The 22923-nt window shown below is 42.4% G+C and overlaps 1 protein-coding gene across 9 annotated transcripts in view; it reads left to right on the top strand.

Moving 5' to 3' along the window:
• Positions 1-22923, top strand: part of ptprub (protein tyrosine phosphatase receptor type Ub) — a 223636-nt gene that overhangs the window by 93647 nt on the left and 107066 nt on the right. For all 9 annotated transcript variants that reach the window (XM_042107080.1, XM_042107078.1, XM_042107079.1 and 6 more), the window contains exon 3: positions 12907-13178. In XM_042107080.1, the coding sequence (XP_041963014.1) occupies positions 12907-13178 (272 nt within the window). The remainder of the gene's footprint in view (positions 1-12906; positions 13179-22923) is intronic.

Here is a 22923-nt window from a genome sequence, read left to right as displayed (position 1 = left end):
ACCAAAAGTTAGAAAGTTTTCATATTGATTTATGTGTCCTTCTTTCTGTGTACCAGTGTAGAGGCAATTCACAAATACTGCTTTAGATGAGAGAAAGGTGAAAATACTCCTTTTTAATCATTGACAGGCACCGACACCTACAAAGAAACAGAGAGAAAGAGAGAGAGAGAGATTTGAGATTTTTAACCATACTTTATTCCAGTTTTACAAAACCAAATACAGGTCAATCAATCACTCTTTGTCATCACAAATTAGAGATATAAAAAAAGATCATAAAACCATTTTTATAAAAGATGGCTAAAATGCAATTCATTTTCAATCACAGTGCAAAGTGCTTGTTTGGTACACCACACCTCCTCAAAGGTTTCCAGATTTTGCATTAACTTATAAAACCGGAAGTCAACCAAAACTCTGGCTTTAACCAGGGCAGAAAACAGAACAACAACATTAGTTCCTGGTAGGTTCTCCACCGTATTCCTCCTTGTGATATAAATAGCCATTTTGGCTTGCCCCAGGATAAAATTCAGAAGTTTGCATACATTTTGTCTTTTTTTGACATATTTAAAACCAAGGACAAACATCTCTGTGGAGAACTCTTCACTGAACGCACAAAATAAACTTTGTAGCAAGCAAAACAAAGGTTTTAACCTTAAACAAAAAGAAAAAGCATGAAAGACAGTTTCCCTTTGATAACAGAAAGGACATTCCTGACTAGCATTTGTGTTTATCACTGAAACAAAAGCATTGACAGCAACTGCTCCATGAAGAATTCTCCACTGTAAGTCACCCACTCTCTTAGCCAATGGTGGTTTGTACAGTGCTCTCCATTCAGGCCTCACCCCACTATTCAGTTTGAGAGCAGCGCTCCAAGGTGTGTCAGCCCTGCTCTCTAAACCTTTCCTATTAAACACCTTTACACAGGCATGGTACAGCTGTTTCCCCGTGACCATATCCAGCAACATAGTGTTTGGGCTCCTAGATGTTAAAAGTGGACCTGTACACCCATCCAAATTGGGTGCAATTACCAGCCTAGGAAAAGGGTCCAGTTGGTCAGGATGACACACCCCTGAACAATAGTCCACAAGTAGCTTAAGTTCATCCAAGGTGCAGGCAGCACGCCATTTTTCCAGGAGCTGCGACACAACCCGAAGTGATCTCAGTCCCATGGAATCAGCAAGCCCCCTCCTATTCCCAAAGTGTGGCCCTGTCCGGTCAACTACATCTTTCAAAGTGACAATCTTGGCACCACACAGCATCTTCTGAAGCGAAGGGAAATTGGTTGAGGAGATATCCAGACGTGCACCTCCAACCACAGGCTCTCTCAGGAGCCAATATAAGGAGACTGCAGAACCAAACCTTTTGACATTAAACAAGGCCCAAACTTTCAAGCAACTACGATAAAATGGTGGCAGATTTGAAAACACCATTGCATCTGGTCTCATCAAAAACAAGGATTTGTCCAACCCCAAATTCCCACCCATTTTCAGTATTGCACAGCTCAAACACTTCCATGCAACATTTGTAGGCCCTGTCAAGAGCCTTTTTACAAACTGCAGTCTAAAAGCTGCAGTCCTACTATGCAAGTGTATGAGGCCCTGCCCCCCCTCATCCTTAGGCAAAAATAGAACAGATTGAGGTACCCAATGCAGCCCATCCCAAAAAAAATTCCCCAAAACAGACTGAATTTTTTGCAACAGGTCAGGTGGAGGGTCTACGCAGGATAGTCTATGCCAGAAGGACGATGCTACCAGATTGTTAATGATAAGTACCCGCCCCCTGTATGACATTTTTGACAATAGCCACTTCCATCTTTCAAGCCTTCCATTAACCCGCTCAACTGCCCCCTCCCAATTCTTCTCCATAATTTTATCATTCCCCAGAAAAACACCCAAATACTTGAAACCATCTTTCCTCCAGTTCAAATGATCTGGGAGACTGGGCACTCCCTCCACCCATTGACCCAGCAATAGAGCCTCACTTTTTGACCAATTAACTTTGGCCGATGAGAGTAACTCAAACTCCTTAAGAATGTCAACAACCATCTCTATATCCCTTCCCCCACTAATAAGAAGAACTATGTCATCAGCATAGGCTGACAACCGAAGAGGTACATTACATCCAGGCACAGACACACCCTTCAACGTTAGTCTTATTTGCTGCAAAAGAGGCTCTATTGCTAAAGAGTATAGCATACCAGACAAAGGGCAGCCTTGCCTTACCCCTCTGCCAACTTTAAAAGGAGCACCTAAACCACCATTGACTTTGAGAACACTCTCCACACCATTGTACAGAACCCTGACCTTCTGAATAAAGCCTTCACTGAATCCAAAGGCATATAACGCGTCCCAAAGATAGCTGTGCTCCACCCTATCAAAAGCTTTCTCTTGGTCTAAAGAGACCAAACCCACATCAAGCCCCAAAATTTTAGCCATGTCTATGACATCACGGACTAAAGAAACATTATCAAAAATGGATCTACTGGGAATACAGTATGTTTGGTCCGGATGGATGACCTGATCTATCACCCTGCATAATCTGTTAGCCAGTGCTTTGGACAACAATTTATAGTCACTACACAGGAGCGACACGGGTCTCCAGCACTTTATATCAGTGAGATCACCCTTTTTAGGTAGAAGCGTGAGGACTGCCCTACGACAGCTCACGGGCAGAAGTCCTTTAGCAAGACTGTCGTTAAGCACTGCAAGCAAATCCTCCCCCACCTCAGACCAAAAAGACTTATAAAAGTCTATGGGGATTCCATCCAGGCCAGGGGCCTTGCCACACTCCATACCTTGAAGGGCCCTCTCCAGTTCCTCCAACGTCAGAGCGGAATCAAGTTCAGCCAAGGATTCCTCTGAAACCTGAGGCAATCCCCTCAAGAACACACTGTCAGCCTGTACCCGTTCGCTCCCGTATAGATCTTTATAGAACTGTGCAGCTCTATTTCGAATATCATGCACACTGGTCAAAAGTGTTCCAGACTCAGATTGCAAAGAATGAATGCATTTCCTCTGGCCATTTTTCTTCTCCAAGCTAAAGAAAAACTTTGAAGGCACATCCATCTGATCCACACACTGAAAACGTGAACGGACCAACGCTCCTTGTGCATTAACACCTAGCAGCTCAGCTAAGGCGCCCTTCTTGGTTGCCAAATTGTCAATGTCATCATGATCCCCAGTAGAGTAAGCCAAATTCTGAATTTCTACTAACTCTGCTTCCAACATTTCAATTGACCGGGTTCTGTCACTTGTGATATTTCGAGTGTACTGTTTGCACAGTTGTTGGATTTGTAATTTGCCAAAATCCCACCACTGTTGTAAGGAGATAAAAGATGTCTTGCATTCACAAAAACCATCCCAGAAAGCTTTAAAAACATCTCTAAATTCCTTATCATGGGTTAAAGTGGTATTAAAATGCCAATAAGCACTCTTTGGCTTCACTGAGCTCAGGAACCCACTGCACACAACCAAACTATGATCTGAAAAGCTTACAGGAGTAATAGCACAGTTCTTAAAAATATTAAGATGATGTTTAAAGCAGTAAAACCTGTCAAGCCTTGCTAAGGAAATCATATTACTATGGACATGAGTCCAAGTATATTGTCTTTGATCCATGTGAAAATTCCTCCACACATCACTTAGGTCATGTGTCTGCATACATTGACTAAGCTTTCTGCGTGAAAGCATATGCGGCTCAACATGATTCCTGTCCATGTCCTGCTCTGTGCAGTTAAAATCCCCCCCAATAAACAAATATTCATCACTATTGCATCCAGCTATAACAGTAGACAATGTTTCTAAAAATGCCACTCTTTCTGCTGCTGTAGTTGGTGCATACACACAAACAAAAACAAAAACATGATCCTCAAAGACAGCTCTAACTTTTAGCAATCTTCCCTCTATAACTTCCACCACTTCATAAGAAATGGGAGTAAAGCTCTTTGAAAAAAGACATGCGACTCCCCCACTAACGTTGGAGTTGTGACTCAAAAGAGAAAGACCCTCCCACTCTAGAGCCCAATCAGTCGCGTTCCTTGCATCACTGTGCGTCTCTTGCAAGAGCACGACGTCTAGACGCTTAATACTTGACAGGAGTCGAAACTGGGCTCTTTTCAAGGGATCCCTAGCCCCATTAATATTTAGGGAAGCTACACGAAAATCACCCATGGTCAAAAACAAATGAAAAAGAAAAAGAAAAAAAAGTTGCATGATTAAACACATGATTCTGCTTACTTGGGACGTGCTGCCTTCTTTGATTTACCGTCCTTACCCAAAAGTGTATTTAACTTAGTGAGGAACTTGGTTAAACGGTAGACCTCAGGGTTAGAAAAAAGCCCGTCAGAAATGAACTGCTTTGTTCTGGCCATGAATTGTTCAATATCAGGGAAAAAGCTGTCGATCTTAACATTTCTAACATGCTTCGTTTCTTTCAGAAAATTTTTAATGTCCTGCACAGTGTATTCTTGAGTAGGGTAACCACTCATGCGCAAACTACAATCCACACTACAGTCAGAATCACTTTCTACCGAAGCGGGTTTATTTTGGCCTCGCGCATGTTTCTTTTTTGCCTTCACGGTCTCATCCATTTGTGTTCGCTTTTGACCTTTTTGGGGCATTTTAAAAACAGGTTCAACCTCAGCTTCCATTTCAGAACCTTCGTCATCTGAATCAATCCCGTCTGTCAGATCATCTTCCCCTGCTACGCTATTCTGGGAAAAATCTACGCTTTCGGGTTCAGCCTGGGTGTCGGGTTCAGCCTGGGATGCATCTTCCCCTGCTGGCTCCGCAAGGGTAGGCCCACACGGGAGGCTCACCTCGGCTGAGGAACCTTCCTCCCCTCCCTCTGCCTGAACACCACTAGCTTCTGCACCCTCACCATTGGGAACATTAATACTGGGGGGCTGTTCATTATTGGATTCACCCTCGCCTTCAGCGGGAGTGTCTGTACCGTTTGGGCAAGCCCGCACTAGGTGGCCAACCTGGCCGCACCCAAAGCACTTAATTTGACAGGAGGACACATACACCAAATAATGAAAACCCTCTATGGGCACATTCAGAGTAAAATCTATATCCTTATTATCCTTTAAAATCATATGCACCTGACGTCTGAACGACACAATATGCTTAAGGAGTGGATTGCTACTTGAAATCGCTATCTTCCTTATTGGTGATACTAATTTGCCATGACGGGAAAGAGATTCAATTAGGATTTCATCTTTGATAAAGGGCGGAATGTTTGAAATAAATACTTTTTTAGAGGGTGATGATAAAGGTAGCACTGGGGTGAAAACACCATCAATTACTACTCCCCTTTCAATCACATCATTTGCCAACTCTACCGTCTCGAGAAACAAAACAACAGCCCTGTTCATACGAGCCGCGGAGAGGATTTTGTCGTGACCGACCATCTCACCAACAGCCAAGCTACATTCTTCAACGCTGGCATTAGCTGTTATTTTAATGGCATGTCGCCGTGTTAAGGACCCAAACACTCCTGTACCTAAGGCCGCCATGCTCCCAGGTGGGGGCAGACGCCTCGGTATAAGTAGCAAACGGAGCGAACTACTAACAGCAACCTACCCAACCTTAACCTTAAACCCAAACCAAACCACCCAAACAAAGAAAAAAAATATAAAAGTAAGTAGAGGTAGAGAAAACAGTGAAAAAAGGCACAGCGGCCACACTCACGCGTCTCACTCGCAGCACTCCGCCCACTCGCTCGCACATGCGCTCAGAGAGAGAGAGAGAGAGAGAGAGAGAGAGAGAGAGGGAGAGAGCTGGAGAGCAATAGAGTGCAGTGCCATTTTTTTCCTTTAAAGTGAAGTTGTCACATAGAAATATAGATAACTTAATTTCAACATGGACCTTTTCAACCCTCAGAAAAGTAATTTTCTCACATCCTGAAATTATGTAAAGCACTATATCCCTTGGTTATCACTGAATATGTATAACCCTTAATGCACGGAGTGAAATATGTGCTGCCCATTGTGCTGAAATACTTTCCTGGCCTTACGACCATGACCATGAGTTGAAAATAATGACTTGCTGCATTATGACTAACTGCAGGTGAAGATGTTATTGATAAGTCCAGTGCATTTCAGACACAAATCTCTTAGGAGGTGTAAATAGGATTTAGTTATATAAATAGCAAGCATTGCAAGTTTGGTCTTACCTGGTGGTTTAGGTGTTACTGTTAGTGTTGCTGCAACTGCTCTGACTGCTGCTGCAACTGATTGAAGTGAATTTATGTTGGGCGGTGGGTTGGAGAATGTGATATTCTCTCAATTTGAGCTAATATATACAAAATGTTCCTTTCTGGTAAGGAGCTCAAAAATGTTTGACCTCACTTGGCATTGGAAGACCCTCTCAGTGTCAGTGTCACCAAAGAAACAATCAGTTTCCTGGCTGAGCTTTATTAATTTCATAGTCAACAACACAAATATCAACCAACGCCAGACACAATCTAGTACAAGCCAGTTCTTTAATCACACTGTGCTCTGTGTTTTGAATAATATTTCAGGACAGACCCACCACAATTGAACCCGAATAATCAATACCAAATCTAACAGTTTAGTAAATATTTTGCATGCGAATAGGAGCTGATGTTTTGTCTTAGAGTCATTCTGGCAGTGAAATGGCCAATTGGATCATCTCAGAGAGATCATAATGAAATGTAACGTTGGCATACCTGGTGTCTCCAGTGTGGGAACAGACCTCTAAGAGGACCTTTGGGCCAGATAGAGGGTGGGTGTTGTCTCAGGATGAGGTGTGCAGCCCTGTTAATCATTACCAACCATCATCATCATCATCATCATCATCATCATCACAAAGTCTGACCTTTAGTCAGAGTGTGACCTGACCTTTAGTCACAGTGATCACTAGAGGATTTCAACAGGAATGCCAAGAAGAGTAATTGCTATGCTGTTATCCAAATAATATTACATTTATTTATTTGTATCCATTATTTAACCAGAAATGACCCATTGAGATACAGTATCTCTTGTGCCAGGCAGTCCTGTTTAAGTTAGAGGGGCGGTGGTAGTGTAGTGGTTAGGTAGCTGGGCTAGCAGTAGCCTGAAAAATTGTGGCTTTCACCGTAGTGCCCTTGAGCAAGACACTTAACTCAATTTGCTCCAGGGACAGTTGCCCATGTAATATAATTGGCATATGTAAGTCGCTTTGGAAGTGTCTGCTAAATGAATAAATGTCAATGTAAGTTGGGCAGCTCATTAGTAGACTATGGCATTGGTCAGCTCTCCGGTCCAGGTGTGGGGGCTGCGAGACTTCGATTGAGTAGCGGCGCTGTGACGTCATGTGGCATCCAACAAATCCTTCATTACATACCCTGGTCAGAAATGTTCCAATTAGCCCAAGCAAGTACTAAATTAGAATCAAATGTATCGCTTTATACCCTGTATTCCAGAATCCCAGAAGTCTTCCTCGTTGATTGGGACTTCATCTGGAATTCTGTGTGAATGGAAAGTGAACGCAGGTGTCAGAATGAGTTCCTCCAGCTCATCCAGCTTGTGTGGATTTCACGTAGATGGGCTAGTCCCCTGGCTGTCTCTCCTCATGTATATCCACATACATCCTCATTTTATTTCAAACTGGAACATTTATGGCTCCGACATACAGGGCCTGTGGGAATATGATCGCTTCAACATTGGCTGACTCTTCAATATGTTCTCATTCTCCTGCACTATATATCCCCTCAACAGTCAATGTCTAAATTGAGATGTACGGTTAATACGCCCATAAAAGATCGTGTTGAAGGGAGTTCCGCCCTTCCTTTGCACCAACCCCCCCCCCCCCTCCCCCCACCCCCCCTGGTTTTTATAGCCTCTGTGGGTTCCCGGGAGTGCATTACCATGATGCCACAGGACCAATCCAATTAAGCGCAAACGCCCAGAGGCATGGTTGGGACTCGCCCGGGGGGGGGGCAGACTCCAGTGCCTGGGTCCTAGGCTGGGACAGGCGGGGCTATGCCACTCACCATGATGCATGGGGTTCAGTTTCCCCCTGTATGTTTGGCTTGCCTGTAGCACAGTTGGTAAAACTAAATGGTAATGCCACCCAGATCTTGTGTAGCAAGCACACACTGATGTAGGTATTACTCACACTGTGTTTCTTAAATTAGAGGTGTGGGGTAAATACATCAGTATTGGAGATTAGCTAGATTAGCTATGTGACCGAGATTAGCAAAATAGAGTGGAGTATAGATGCACTATGCTCCATTAGTTATGGGAGCACCAACATTATAAACGTTATAAGTAATGCAAAATCAAAAAAAGAAATCATGACACTGCTGTGCAGTATTCACTGATAGGGATTGAATCTTGTGAAATGCATGACATGATAAGTGGTTATTTAATGCATGAAGTGGTATCTTCAGTCTTCACGTCTCTATGCATTCCTACAGACATGTGTGTTAATTTGGCTGCGGTCGCATGCCAGTATGAAATTCCTCTAGCCTGGAAATCTAGCCTACTTAGCCTACAGGAGCCTAAAACCTCTTCAGACCCCCACACATCAAAGTGTACACTTTATAAGTTAACATCCTTTCACTTTGCAAATAGATATCAGTGAACCCTAAAATGTATTTCAAAGGGGAAGTGTGCATAGCAGGTGGGCTACACATGGCAAGGGACTGTTTGTATTTGCTACTACAGTAGCTCAGCAGCATAGGTGACAGCATAGATAACTACATTCAATGAATATACAGTAGCATACGCTCACACTGTGCCAGCACCATGAAGAAACATGCAACATGCAACAAATATTACATACACTCACACCATAATAGCATCATGAAGAAACATGCAATTCTGCGCCCTTGGCAACTGCCTTTGTTATCTATAGGTCAGGGCCACCTGTGATATTCAAGGTAACAGAGAGCTGAATGCAAAGGAAATGTCTATAATGTATATTATGCAACAGTTAGATCTGGTCAAACCATTTATTCATTTCTGATCAGACAAGAGGCATTCCATGAGTCGTCAAGAGTGGGGAATGTGACAGAACATCCCCAGTCAAACTTGTCAAGTCAAGTCAAGTCAGTTTTATTCAGTATAGCGCATTTAACATGCACAGAGTGCAACCCAAAGCACTCCACATACAAGACATTGACAAAAAACAAAAGACAATAAGACAAAAAATGCCAGACGTAGCGGCGTAGTCGCCAGCGTTGACACCACATGACAAAAACATTTAAAAAATAACAAACACAAAAGATGCCGGACGGAGTAGGCTAGTCGCCAGCGTTCTCGTGACACTAAGACATACAAGACAGACAACACAGCAAATTGAAAAATAAATAAAATAATAATAATCATGTTAAAATTATTCCAATTTCCAACTGGCTGAAAAAGTCCAAGGGCAATGATGACCCGCATGAAACTGCCAATGCAAGACCAACAAAGTTCTTTCACTGACCAACTCAGAGAATTTACTGGCGGTCTGGAGAGCAGAGCACTGGAAGAACAACAGTCTGAAGTCATGATGGGCGATCTTCCTGCTGATCAGCAGCTCGGTGGCTTTAGCAAGGACCGTTTGTTGCTTCATGGCTCCCGACGTCGCCATTAGAGCTCCCCACGTCAGCACTCAATCCAGACTGCAGGCACCCAGCGTCAGAGGCTATACGTTAACGTTATGGAAGCTCGCAGGTCAGCCGCAGCTCGTAGTGGCAGCTGCAGATCTCTCGCAGAGTAGGCCCATTGCCCTGAGCAATCTTTCCGTCCAGACGAGTCCAGACAGAGGATGTGCAGCGTCAGATGGAAGAGGGATGGCTAGTCAAGGCAAGCTCATCAGCCCAGTCGAATAGAAACTAACGTTACCGTTAGTTATCAGCCAGAAAAAAGGACCAAGAATAACATAAAACTATCGAAAATAACGTAAATAAAGGATGAAAACATTTAACTTGACAAATAAATACAAAAAAAATAACAGAACATTACATAAAATTACGAACATTAGCTTCTACATAAAAACAAACAAAAACATGATGCCAGGCGGAGCGGTGTGTCCCCGTAATCTAGCTAAACTTGTTTACCGCTAGTAGGCTAATCACTCCGCATATTGCATTGGATTATTCAGCATGACATTCCATTCATTCAAAGCGACAGAGCAGCAATTTCATTTGTAAAAAGTTGGCTGCCAGACCGTACTTGAGCTCAGACGTTTTTTTTTGGTTTTGGTTTTGGTTAGTTTTTAGCTTTAATAGTGCTTATTTTTTGCTAGCATTTACAAAATATAAAGGAAAGAAAACACATATCTGTTGCTTCTCAAAGGCATCACAGCAGTTCCATCCGGACATAACAGTCAGTTTTCTGCAGTTGGTGCCAGTATGCCACATATTGACCCCCCCCAGTAAGAGTCAATGTTTGAGTTTCTCAGAGGAGACAGACATTCTTTTTGCCTGATGATTCACCAAGGCACCAAAGGGCATGAGGCAGAGAGAATTGCAGAGAGAGGGAGAGAGAGGTAGTCTTTCTGTCTCTGTATGTGTCATGTGTGTGTGTGTGTGTGTGTGTGTGAGAGAGAGAGAGAGAATATGCTTGTTTATCTGTGTGTATGTGTTGGTGGAGAAGAGAAAGACATTGAGTCAGAATCCTCCACACTGAGAACCTTGAGACGTCCTTCCATGGTGGGACTGCGTGATGACCGTACTGATAGTGTGGGCACGCGGGGTCTTGCGGCGCGCAACGGCGAAATCTCGTTAGTGGCTGGGGGACCGGCAGGGCGAGCAGGTCTGCTTGGCCTGATTAGTGAAGGGCATAGGGACCCGTGGCCAAGCCCTTCCCTTTCCTTCCCGTTTCGGCGAGCTCACGGTTCATCAGTAATTACTCCACAGGCCCTGGCTCACCTTGCATGTGTAACTACCCAGCAGAATGTCCCCCTGTCCTTTGTGTGTAATCATCGTGTCAAGCTGATTAATGCCAAGGAGCCACCGGAACCCTGTGTTTGTGTGTGTGTGTCTGTGAGTGTCCGTGAGTCTGTGTGTGTGTGTGTGTGTGTGTGTGTGTGTTTTGTGTGTATCAAAGGGACACAAGATAGAGAGGGAGAGACAAAGAGGAGAGAGAGAGAGAGAGAGAGACGAAGAGGAGAGAAAGTGAGAGAGAGAGACCGAGAGAGAGAGAGAGCATGTTAACCCCAATGACACTTCTCCGCCTCACACAACAACAGGCTGTTGCACACACAGCGCTCGCTGCTTTGAATAACAAGATTTGCTCTTGCCACACAGCAGTGAGATGCCTCCAGGCTAACTGTTTTGCATCAAAGTCTTTTCCCTTCTGCCCTTATGTTATGAGTTTAGGGAGGCCTTCCCTCTCTACCTCCCCTCCGAGGGCATTTGAACTGTGACTGCACTGTCAGTGCACGACTGCACTGAAGGCAAATTAATGAGATGTGTCAAAAAGTGAGAGATGAAATAAAATAAGTTGTTGACTTGATAAGTGGGTACCTAAGACATAGACCTTCTAATGAGGAGACACAGCATTCAAAGAATCCTGGAAATGTATGGGGTCGGTTCCCATGAGGAGACACAGCACTCAAAGAATCCTCCTTCAAATTATATTTTTTTATTATTTCAAATAAAGTGTGTTATGCTCAATATCACAATAATATTCTTATCAATACCCGCCTCCCACACCTACCTCAGATATGACCTCACGGTGGACTCAAGAGAGGGGAAAAAGAAAGAAACAACTATGACAATATTGATGGAAATAAAAATAAACAAATACACATGATTAGCCATCTTGACAACGAAGCTTGTGATGTGTCTTATCTCATATGACTTGCAAGCAAGTCCTTAACTGCCCTTGCATTTCTTTCCCACATCTGTATTGTTGATTTTAGCTTTAGCTAGAGAGTTCCATTATAATAACGTGCTGAAAGCATAACAGGACCTGTTAACCTCTGTAGTAACATTAGATTTCAAACACTTTCCAGTGGGAGAAGCAGTTGAAGATTGTTCTTTTTGATATCTTTTAGACATCCTATGTCAAAGTTTGAGTAATTCTGAATATAAAGACCCCATAAAATAGCAAAATGAAGACTTTTATGAAGAGCTTCAAATTCTCTGATCAACCTCACCAGTCCGCCTGATGTACTTTTAATGTCATTATGACCTTCCTTTCCTATCCCTCCCTATTCATTTCAATAGGAAAATAGTGGCCCGTAATTGCCTGAAGTGCATTACCGAGGCGCAGAGATGGATCTGCCTATAAGGTCTTTGCCTAAGAGCACTTCAAGAACAGTGCAGACTCCTGTAGAAGGGTTAGACTACTGTGAGATTACTGTGCTTTTCCTGTTATTTTTTCTCTTTTCACTGTGAGATGTAAGCAGAGTTCTCAAACTTACATTACAGATACATTCGCTCTGTCATTTTGTGAAAAGCCTGAAATGCCTTTGTCCTGAGGATGTCTGGTTTCAGAGCCCACTCAGCAGACCTTGTGCTTTTCAGATCCATTTGCCTGGTTTGCCTGGTAAAGGAGACTGAATGGCTATTTCGTAGAAAGAGAATATAATTCCTGGGGGGATTTTACCCCCCTTGCATTTGTGAAACAACAGCACACCCAACACCAAGCGAACGAAGAAGATCAGTGACAAAACACTTCAAGCCACTGTGTGCTGTGTTGAGGAGGATGTCTGTTTATTATTCACTTTGCAAAAAGCAAACCTACAGCATGGGAGCTCACTTTTTAAATGCACTGCTAATCAGTCTAATCACAGCACCGAATTTACATCCACCATTTTAAATAACAAAACTGTATACACAGAAAACGCACAAGAAAGGTGACATTTAGATGCTTGGACTCTATGAAGCCTGTGTCTGTTCTGTGATTGACTCTCTCTTTCTCTCTCTCTCTCTCTCTCTCTCTCTCTCTCTTTGTCTCCCTCCCTGCAGGGTCATACTTGATGGTGAACTCCTCCCAGCATGCTCCGGGTCAGCGAGCCCAGCTGCTACTGCAGACGCTGAGCGAGAACGACACACACTGTGTGCAGTTCAGCTATTTCCTGTACAGCCGCGACGGCCACAGCCCTGGGGCGCTGCGCGTCTACGTGCGCGTCAATGGCGGCGTGCTGGGCCTGCCCGTCTGGAACGTCTCCGGCTCCCACGGACACCAGTGGCATCAGGTGGAGCTGGCTGTCAGCATGTTCTGGCCCAACGAGTACCAGGTGAAGGCCGCTGCACCGTTTCACCTATACATTCATGTTCATATTTATTCATTCGTCAATTATTTATTTATCTACAATAATTAGTTATATATTTGTTTGGCAGAAACTTTACCGGTAATAGAACGATTTTTTTTCTCTATAAGTTGACTCTCGAATTTTCAGCAGTAAGTTCCAAACATGTAGTGCGGTATGATATGCTTTTTGGGTGTAGTTTCCCCGCTTGCCTAGCTCTTTTTCATCGCACTAAGATACTTCTCTGGCCTCTCTCAATGCACTAGCGTTTCCAACAACCATAACATGAGTGGCCCAAGAGGGAATGACCAACCATAACATGAGTGGCCCGAGAGGGAATGACGTTGTTTTTTCTAAATTGAAAGTGGCCTGTAAACGTTTAAAAAAATTGCAGTCGGAAGAATGTCTAAATTTAACAGTTTGTAATTGGTTAGGCAAAGAAGGAAATATTGCTAGGAATCCCCAATCAATGTGATTGGCTAGACTGGACCAATGATTTCGAAGTTATCGCAAAGGGCAGCCGTGGCCTACTGGTTAGCGCTTCAGACTTGCAACCGGAGGGTTGCCGGTTCGAACCCCGACCGGTAGGCCACGGCTGAAGTGCCCTTGAGCAAGGCATCTAACCCCTCACTGCTCCCTGAGTTGTTGTTGCAGGCAGCTCACTGCGCCGGGATTAGTGTGTGCTTCACTTCACTGTGTGCAGTGTGTTTCACTAATTCACGGATTGGGATAAATGCAGAGACCAAATTTCCCTCACGGGATCAAAAGAGTATAAATACTTATACTATAAAAAGTCTACCCCCATTATGATGTCAGGGTTGGAAACATATCTTAATAGAGAGTAGCCAGACTGTCTTTACAAAGTGAGTGAGGGGAAACCAGGATAGTAGTTTACCCCTTAGCAATAAGTCCTAAGACAGTCCTAACACAGTCCACAGACCCAAAATCAGCCCAAACATTGCTGTAGGTCAGATCTTTACAGTGTGGCCCATTGTGGGGGTTGACTGCAATGTAAGCTTATTATTCACACCCCTTGCCCACTGTAATGAATATTGATTCTTGGGGCAGAGGGACAGTCAGGTATGTAGGCTAATGCTTATGGGTCCTAACTGGAATGCACAGGAGCGAGGCTTTCTCAGTCATGCCTGTATAATTATTTATTTTTCATTTGTCTGTACATGGTACCATGTTTGCTGGAAAATGTAGTCCCACTGATATGACTACCCCCGCCCCTGCCTTGGATTGAATGGTGGTTGGTTGAAACCATCCAGGCAGGAGTGCTGTTGCATGGGGCATGAAAGAATGTGGGCACACACAGCACTCAACAAATACACACACACACACACACGCACACACACGCACACACACACACATGCTCACGCAAACCTCATCCATAAATTCAATTTCTCCTTTTCTGCAAACTCGGCGGAGCTGTCAAAAAGCAATTAAGTTGAGTAGTGTGCGCTTTATCAAGAACTGTCAATCCCTCTGACTTAATTAAGCCCTGCGCAGCGTGTGGAGATATGACCTTGATGTGTAAATAATAGCCAAGCTCTCCACAAACAGGACTTGAAGGTAGGGCAGGGTGAGAGGAGATAACAGCACCGGACCAGGCCAGACGTGACAGTGAAAGCTATTACGGAGTTGGATTGGCAGGGACACAGTTGTATATTTTGCACTCTAGCACCAAACACTAACTCACGTTTGCTCATGTCAGTGAAATATGTGCACACTTCTGCAGACTCCAAATGTAATCTTTCAAAACTCATTTGTTTGGAAGATAATGCTGAAATGGAGGCACGTTAAAAAGTAATCGTTGTAGTGGCTTTGTGAGACAAATAACTCCACAGTAGGTTATTATGTTGTTATTATGTCGGAGGAGATTGCCGCTTCCCTAGACTAATGAAATCGATGTTCCACTCTTCTACGATAAGGTCTGTAAGAATATGAAATTCTCTCTTGAAATTAAAATGATGAATCTTCCTATTATAACTGTGACAAAACAAAAGCACACCTAAGAACACACTCTGCAGACATATTGAAAAGTTTTGAATGATTTCTGGCACAACCCCACTCTGACTCTTCAGAACTTTGAATTGAACTTGTGAATTAAATTATATTTGTTATGTTTTGGTATCATCTTCTAATTCGTTGATGGTATACACCTATACGGTCATGTGAAGGACAGGTAAACACATGCATAGCCATCATAACATAACATAGCATAACATCCAGGATATGCACTAGACCTGTGCACTTCCACAAACATGAAAGAAACCATTTCTTACGACCATTCATATATTTTATTTTAACATAAATACCAATAAAAATTACAAAAAGTATGTTTAACCCTCTATAGTATGCATCATGATATCCTTGTGGAAAAAATATTGAATATTTTTCATAATATATATTTCTGTTAAATGTACACTTTAACAATAATAATGTTTTTTTATATGGTAAAAAGTAAAATAATTCCTATTTTTAATAATTAAAGCTAACATTCATTTAAAACACATTTGTATAACTTAACACTAGAACAAAAATATGTATCTGGTTTTCAATGTATTACAAGTCTCATACTTAACAAAAATCTAATTTAGTCTAATCTAAATCTAAATTCAGTTGTTGCTCCCGGAATGCAAATCAATATTTTACAGATTGGAAGTTATAATGATTGAAACATACAAATTATCATATGAAATCATCAAAATCAGTTATTTACTGGTTAAAAGCTCAATAAATCTCCCCAAACATTATCAGGTATACACATACACATACAAGCACCCACACACATCCATGAGTTTGTGCACGTACACCCATGTATACCCATGTATGAGTAATGATGCACCCTATGCACACACACATAACAACATCAACTTTCCCTCTGAGACCTGCACCTGACTTTCTGAAAGGTTTAGTAAGCAATTTGTGTCACAAGAGAATCACAGGGGATAGGCCTACACTGTAGCAAATATAGGGATCAGTCAGGCTTCAAACTTGGGGCTACGGGGGTAACAAGTGTGCAGCTTGACCGCAACACCAAAAAGCCAAAATGTTGGTATGGTAGTCAGGGCACATACTCAACTATATGCTGGCATTCTGTAAAACTTCATGAAACAGACTCATGTACTTCACACATACAGGTGCCCCTCGTACATCCTTCCATCCACTGTTCATCAGAGGGTGTCTCACTAACAGCAATCCCTTTCACTTCGTTATGAACGTGACAGTTTTGCGTGGAACTGCCCTAGAGCACTTTATCATGTACTCAAATCATTGAACAGTGTAGGTTAAAAAGGGAGGCAGGCAGGATTAATAGTAAAAGGTAAGGAAGTAGAATGAAATTAAAATAAGGAGGCACACATAAAGTGTACAGGGAGTTGCAAGTGAAACACACAATTAATAGTTATTATGACCGCCGCGCAGCGAAGCTAGGTTTAGTCAGATTTTTTTTTTCTTTTTCTTTTTCGCATGTCCAAAATTCCGTCAAGGATTCCCGGGACACTGAAAGACCGGGGTACACGAAACTTGGTGGGCATGTAACCCCACATGGATAGCATGGAACCATCGTTTTTCATTTTTTTATCTGTAGCCCCCCTGCTGGACTGGACCCCCCGAAAGGAGGGTAGGGCAGACACAGTTTTCTGTGAATATCTCGAGAACCGTAGGGCCTAGGATGACCAATTTTTTTTGTATGTTTGCCTCCAGGGGTCATGTTAACCCATTCCATATGCACACATGTGCTTAAACAGATACACACGCACACACATACATTCACAGTAATCATACGTATGACACATACTCACACAGTAGGCATATGTACGCATGCATGCACATGCACAAACACACATACGCAGACAAACACACAAGCACGCACGCACACACACACACACACACACACACACACACACACACATAAACATAAACGTGTGCACGCACACATGCACACAATTCAAGAATTTCTCAGAATTATGAACAGGCAAGATGGGGGTGGGGTTGTATAAAATTAATTTTACATGTGAAATCTATGAACTAATCATGTTTTGGTACTTGTTGTCTAGCAGATACCAGTGAGAATTGAGTGTGGATAATGCAATTTAGTGAGACAGTTAGAATCATATAGGCCTTTCAGCGTGATTTATTTTTGTGGAAAAAATGTGCTGGACTGGGCGGCGGTGTGTGTGTGTGTGTGTGTGTGTGTGTGTGCGTGCGAACATTTGTGGTTCACATGCACAAGTGGCAACACGACAACATGAACTGACAACATAAACTGTGTGTGTGTGTGTGTGTGTGTGTGTGTGTGTGTGTGTGTGTGTTTGTGTGTATGTGTGTGTTCATGCATGTGTGTGCGAACATTGAGATGAGTTCCTATAATTTACACAAGATTGATTTGTTTGGCAGGTATGGTTCACATTGGGGTAGAAGTACATTAGTTCAAAAAAACACTTTCTTGTGGAAAGTATGATTGATGTGTTGAAAAAAAATGCCATATTTATGGTACAGGGAATGTGTAAATCGGTCATTTTTGACCAGAACAGTGTTAGAAGGTTAAAGAAAAAATAAATCATAGAATTTTAGAAAATACCCCAGAATTAGTCATTTGAAGAGACTGAAATGGTGTTGTTAGTCTTGGTTAGATTCCATGTCAAAATTTTAGTTTATCTTCTTTGAAGATCCAAGGATTCTCTCCAAATTATGCAATACTGTATAAGTACAATATGCAGGGCAAAATTGAAGTGTTTTTACTGACAGTGCAATTATTCAAAATCCTAATGTTATTGTCCTATTGAGAAAATCACTTTGACCTTGACATAATAGACTTCAAAGTAACAGTGCAACCTCAGACATATAATTTGGGTAAAAAAACACAATGACAATCAGTCATTTTTAGCATTTTCATTTTTTCCCCACTGCACTTAAAATGATTAGTGCAATTTTGTGAATGAAACGAAAGATAGCAAAATTGGTGAATCAAGGCTCGGCTTTCATCATATCTGTCAGGGATGGCAGGTGGACCCAAGTGCAAGACTCTTCCAGACCGTATTACAGACAAACACACTTTATTCTACAAACATACAGGACAAAATAGAGAGACGAACCGACAAAGTACAGAGGAATACGGGGGGTAGAAATACACAGACTAATTAACAGAGAGACAGAGGACTGGATGAGACCAACAAAACAATAATGGGGAACAGGTGAGAGCAGAAATGGACGGAAACTAACAAGACAGGAAGTACAGACCATATAAGGGCATGGGCGGAGACAAAGACACAGACAGGTAAACACAGAACACATGACACAGAACAATATACAGAATGGCCACCAGGGTACCACAAAGGCAGTCAGTCCCTGCAGGATCCTGACAATATCACCACTGTATTAATCAAAATGTATCATTTCAAAAGGCTAACTGAGAAAATATTGGAGAACTCTTTTGCAATTATGTAAGCACATAATGTAATTTGAAAACTGATGCCCTGATTAAAAAAACAATGCAACTGATCTCAGCTGGTATTCTGTCTATAATGGAATGGAATGGAATGGAAATGTCTAAGTAACCTCAAACTTTTGACCGGTAGTGTATATGTATCTGTGTGTGTTTAGGTGTGTCTCTATATGTGAGTGTGTGTGTGTGTGTGCCCATATATGTGTTTGTCCAGTGTCTCCTATCCTCCCTTGGCTTGTCTTCTCTGTTCTCAGTATTCTTTGTGTGCCTCTATCTCAGTTTCCCCTGCCTGCCGTTACCTCTTCTCTCCTCTTGAATCACGCAGCTTTGCAATTTCATATTGAGTCAAAGTGCCACTTTCTCTAGTACTTGCACAGGAGGGATGTGGGATGAGGGAGTTTAGGAACTCTCCCGCACGTGTGTGTGTGTGTGTGTGTGTGTGTGTGTGTGTGTGTGTGTGTGTGTGTGTGTGTGTGTGTGTGTGTTGGAGAGGATGTACTGTAGCAGTTAGGACATAGTGAAGTAACACTCACTCATGACACCTTCTCAGACGTGCTGCTAGTCACAAGCACACATGGAAGTTAGCCTCGTTGATAGCGCACTTACCTAACACGGCATAGATCACAAGTTTGTGTCTGGTGCTGGTGACTGTGCTGTCATTTAGAAACACACACACACACACACACACACACACATGCACACACACACACACACATGCACACACACAGTTACAATCACACAAAGAGAGAGGCTAACACGGTTTAAGTTGCTAATTCCTGCTCAGCCATCTCAGCCTAGAGGGGTTCCCGGTCAGCTGAGGTCCTGTTTTAATCCCCACTGAGAGGGGATAACACGTATGTGGAAGAAATAGGATAAGTGGATATGATACTTCTCTGGCAACAGCAAATCTTAACACAGCCACTGACGAAAAGCCCCTAAAGATCTCTGTGCCCTATGGTCTTGTGTTGTTCTTAGCGCTGAGGTCAGGACTGTTAGCGTATAGCTTCATCACATTTTTCAGGCTCTGGCCTATAACTGTGATAAATGGGGGACCGAGAGGGCAGTGTCAGGTTGGTGTCTATGTGGTTCAAAGTTTGTGTGTGTGGTAAACCTCAGCGCTCCCTCTATGCTCCTAAACTGGAGGCTTTTATAGCCCAAGTGTGTGATTTGAAATATTTTTCAGTGTTAGTTTCAGCGGCCCAGAAGAAGAAAAGGGATCTCTGGAGATTTGAAGCGATAGGGCCAGGCTTGGCTCTCCTCCGCAGGTCAGAAACAAAGGCAGTAGGTCGCTGATCTCTTATCGCCACAGTGATAGCGTAGAACTGCTCTGATCCTGCACCATTGAAATGCAAACCCTCTTCTCTTGTGTTGTTTTCATAGTGTTATATTAGTCATTCTCCACACCTGTTTTTATCTTGATAGTGGTAACACGATATGTGACTCAGTAATCTAAATCACAGCGACAAACCACTACAGTCATAAACCACATGACCCCTAGCAATAGTTGCTCCAGAGATGTTGCAGATTACTCATCCATTGGGGTTTTATTGTTGTCGGATTTGTATTCATGTGTTATGCCAACAAAGCTATTAGCTCTCATTCTTTTCAAGCAAACGTTTTTTGCAATGAATTAAATTAAATAAAATGTTTGGATCTCTTCCCTAAACTGCAGGATTTTTGTTCAGTTAAATAAGACTAATGTATGGCCCATGTGACAGGAGCTACTCAACAGAACAAAACAAAATGGGGAAATGTGTAGCAGGCACAGACCACTACGCTTACAATGCAAAAGCTGAGACAAGGAAGCCATTAAAACATGTTGTTGTTCAGCCTGGCAATATGGCAGTATGGCAGCTCTAGCTTGAAATGTTTTTGTCAATCACTTTTTATTGGTTCTAGAGAACAGGAGATTTTTATGTGGTCATTGGTAGAATCACTACCAAGTATACCCATAAAGGTATGTGCCATAGGCACACACATACAGGATTGGATTTAATTGTAAAAACTGATTGATTGGCCTACACAATGCCAAATATGATTAAGGGTCGAGGACCTTTTGCCACAGAGATTAAACACTCTCTTTGAAGATTGTTGTCGGGAGCGCATTAGTTTTTATAAGATCAAGTGGGAGGTGGCTCATGCCAGGCCCTTTTAATTACTGTGGAAAGACTCTCTGCCAGGGCTATGAATTACTCTTTAGCTCACTTTGTCAGCTCTGTCACTTCTCTTCCGATCTGACACTTCCATATCTTGTAGGAAATGGCTGTTGTCACAAAACAATGATTTTCATTGTGCTAAATGAGATTTCAGAAGTTCAGGTTTGCTTATAATAAACAGAGCACTGTTAGGGGAGAGAAGGGGAAATAAAGGAAAATCAATAAAAGAAATAAAGGGGAGATCGATGCTGAGTAGTACTGGAAGAACATTCATTCCCCAGAAATTCTGTGGTTGTGTATTTTTGTCAACAATGAGTAGAGTCTCAGGGAACTGTAAAGGAGTTACAACCCCAACTTTGTGGGTGTGGCTGTGGGAGTAGTTGTGTAGATAGGCGAGGCAAGGCGAGGCAAGGAGAGACAGAAAAGGAAGAAAGAAAGAAATGAAGGGCATGCCATGGAAGGGTTGTTTGTTGCTAACATCATAATATACAGTATGACCACCACCACTACTAGTACCAATACTACTACTACTACTACTACTATTATTATCACTAATAATAATAATAATAATAATAATAAATAATGCAGTGGATATATAGCCTTCAAGACAGCAGTGACTTGCTGGCTTTTGGTAAAATGTCATAATGTTTGGAGTCTGTTGCTGGCTCTCCATGCTGCACTTCTGACTCCGAGGTTAGTATTATTTAGAAGCAGCGGGCAGAGAGGGAGAGAGGGAGAGAGAAAGAAAGAGAGAGAGAGAGAGTCTGATTGGGAAAGCCTTCCTCTCACTGCACCTCAGTCTTATATTCCCATTCACTGCTTGCTTTAGGCGTCTAAGACCGCAGCCACCATGTTTTCAAATATTTATAATGTTATTGTTGCCCTCAGAAGAAAAGGGCCTCACTTCTGCTCTCACTACTTTTCCATGGTTTCCTTTTCACTTTTCTTCATTTCTAGTCGTTGACCGCTTACACAGCGTGCACCAATTCTGCCTATTTTCTTTCTCCTGCCTGTATCAAGTAGATGTCCCTGCGCTCTTTCACACTCGCTCTCCACTTCACCACACTGTGCTCCGTCTGTCCTGCTAATGCATTAATGAAGAGCCAGACCCTTGTTGGCCCATCTTAATGAATGTGGGCTAGCAGAGGTGGTGATGAAGGCTGATTTTTTTTAATTATCCTCTCTCTCTCTCTCTCATCTCTCTCATTCTCTCTGTCTCTTTCCCTCTCTTCTATCTTGTTTTTACAGTATTCTGTCTCTCCACCTTTTCGCTCTGTCCTTCATACATGGTTTCTGAGTTTAAGAGGGGGAAAGGAGAGCCCAATATGTTGCAGTCAAAGAAAACTTCATTAGCATAACAACTTGCTGGTGGAATGTCAAAGAAGCTAATGATGGGTTGTCCTGGGGTGAAATGGAACTAACATTCTGAGGTAGCAAGCACAGATAGCAGTATGAATGGAAAACACAGTTTACTGATTTCAGACAAAATGAACAGTTCAGTACATTGATGCCAGGGATTCATGGCAAGGCAAGGCACAGTAAACTCATAGCAAAAAATGCAGTATATTAAATATACTGTAGTGGTGCCTATAGTGGTGAAGTTTGTCAGTGATGTGTTTTCAATACACTGCTGTCACGCTGCATCTGTGGAGGTGATGTGGATTGTGTTTACCGAGGTAGCATGAGAAGTAATTATTTGTGGGAAAAACTGCAGAACTAATTCTACATGTTTGAAGTTTAGTCTACAACCTCAAGGACACGGTTAACGTTGAACTCTGAACAGCACCTTTCATACAGTATCTCTCTATGATTTATCTCTCGCTTTTGTAATCTTGTTTTACATTTCTACATGAATTTGAAGGAGACAGAGAGAAATATTGTTATTGTTGTTTTTTATTGTCACAACTGACATTATTTTTATTATCACTGCAGTTATTATCATGACTATTATGTTATTATTTTTATACAGCAATGCTTTGGCAACACTGTAAAAGAACAGCCATGCTAATAAAGCACTTTGAATTGAATTGAATTGAGAAAGGGAGAGAGAGGGATAAAGAGTGCCACTCAGCTATGTCTCAGGGTTGTTTGGGTCTCAGGGTCATCACCAGAGCACAAGAGAGGC

The sequence above is a fragment of the Alosa sapidissima genome, chromosome 10 (genome assembly GCF_018492685.1).
Source record: "Alosa sapidissima isolate fAloSap1 chromosome 10, fAloSap1.pri, whole genome shotgun sequence".
NCBI classification, from domain to species: Eukaryota; Metazoa; Chordata; class Actinopteri; order Clupeiformes; family Clupeidae; genus Alosa; species Alosa sapidissima.
Note: the sequence above shows the minus strand (reverse complement) of the source record. Positions and strands in the feature narration are given on the sequence as shown.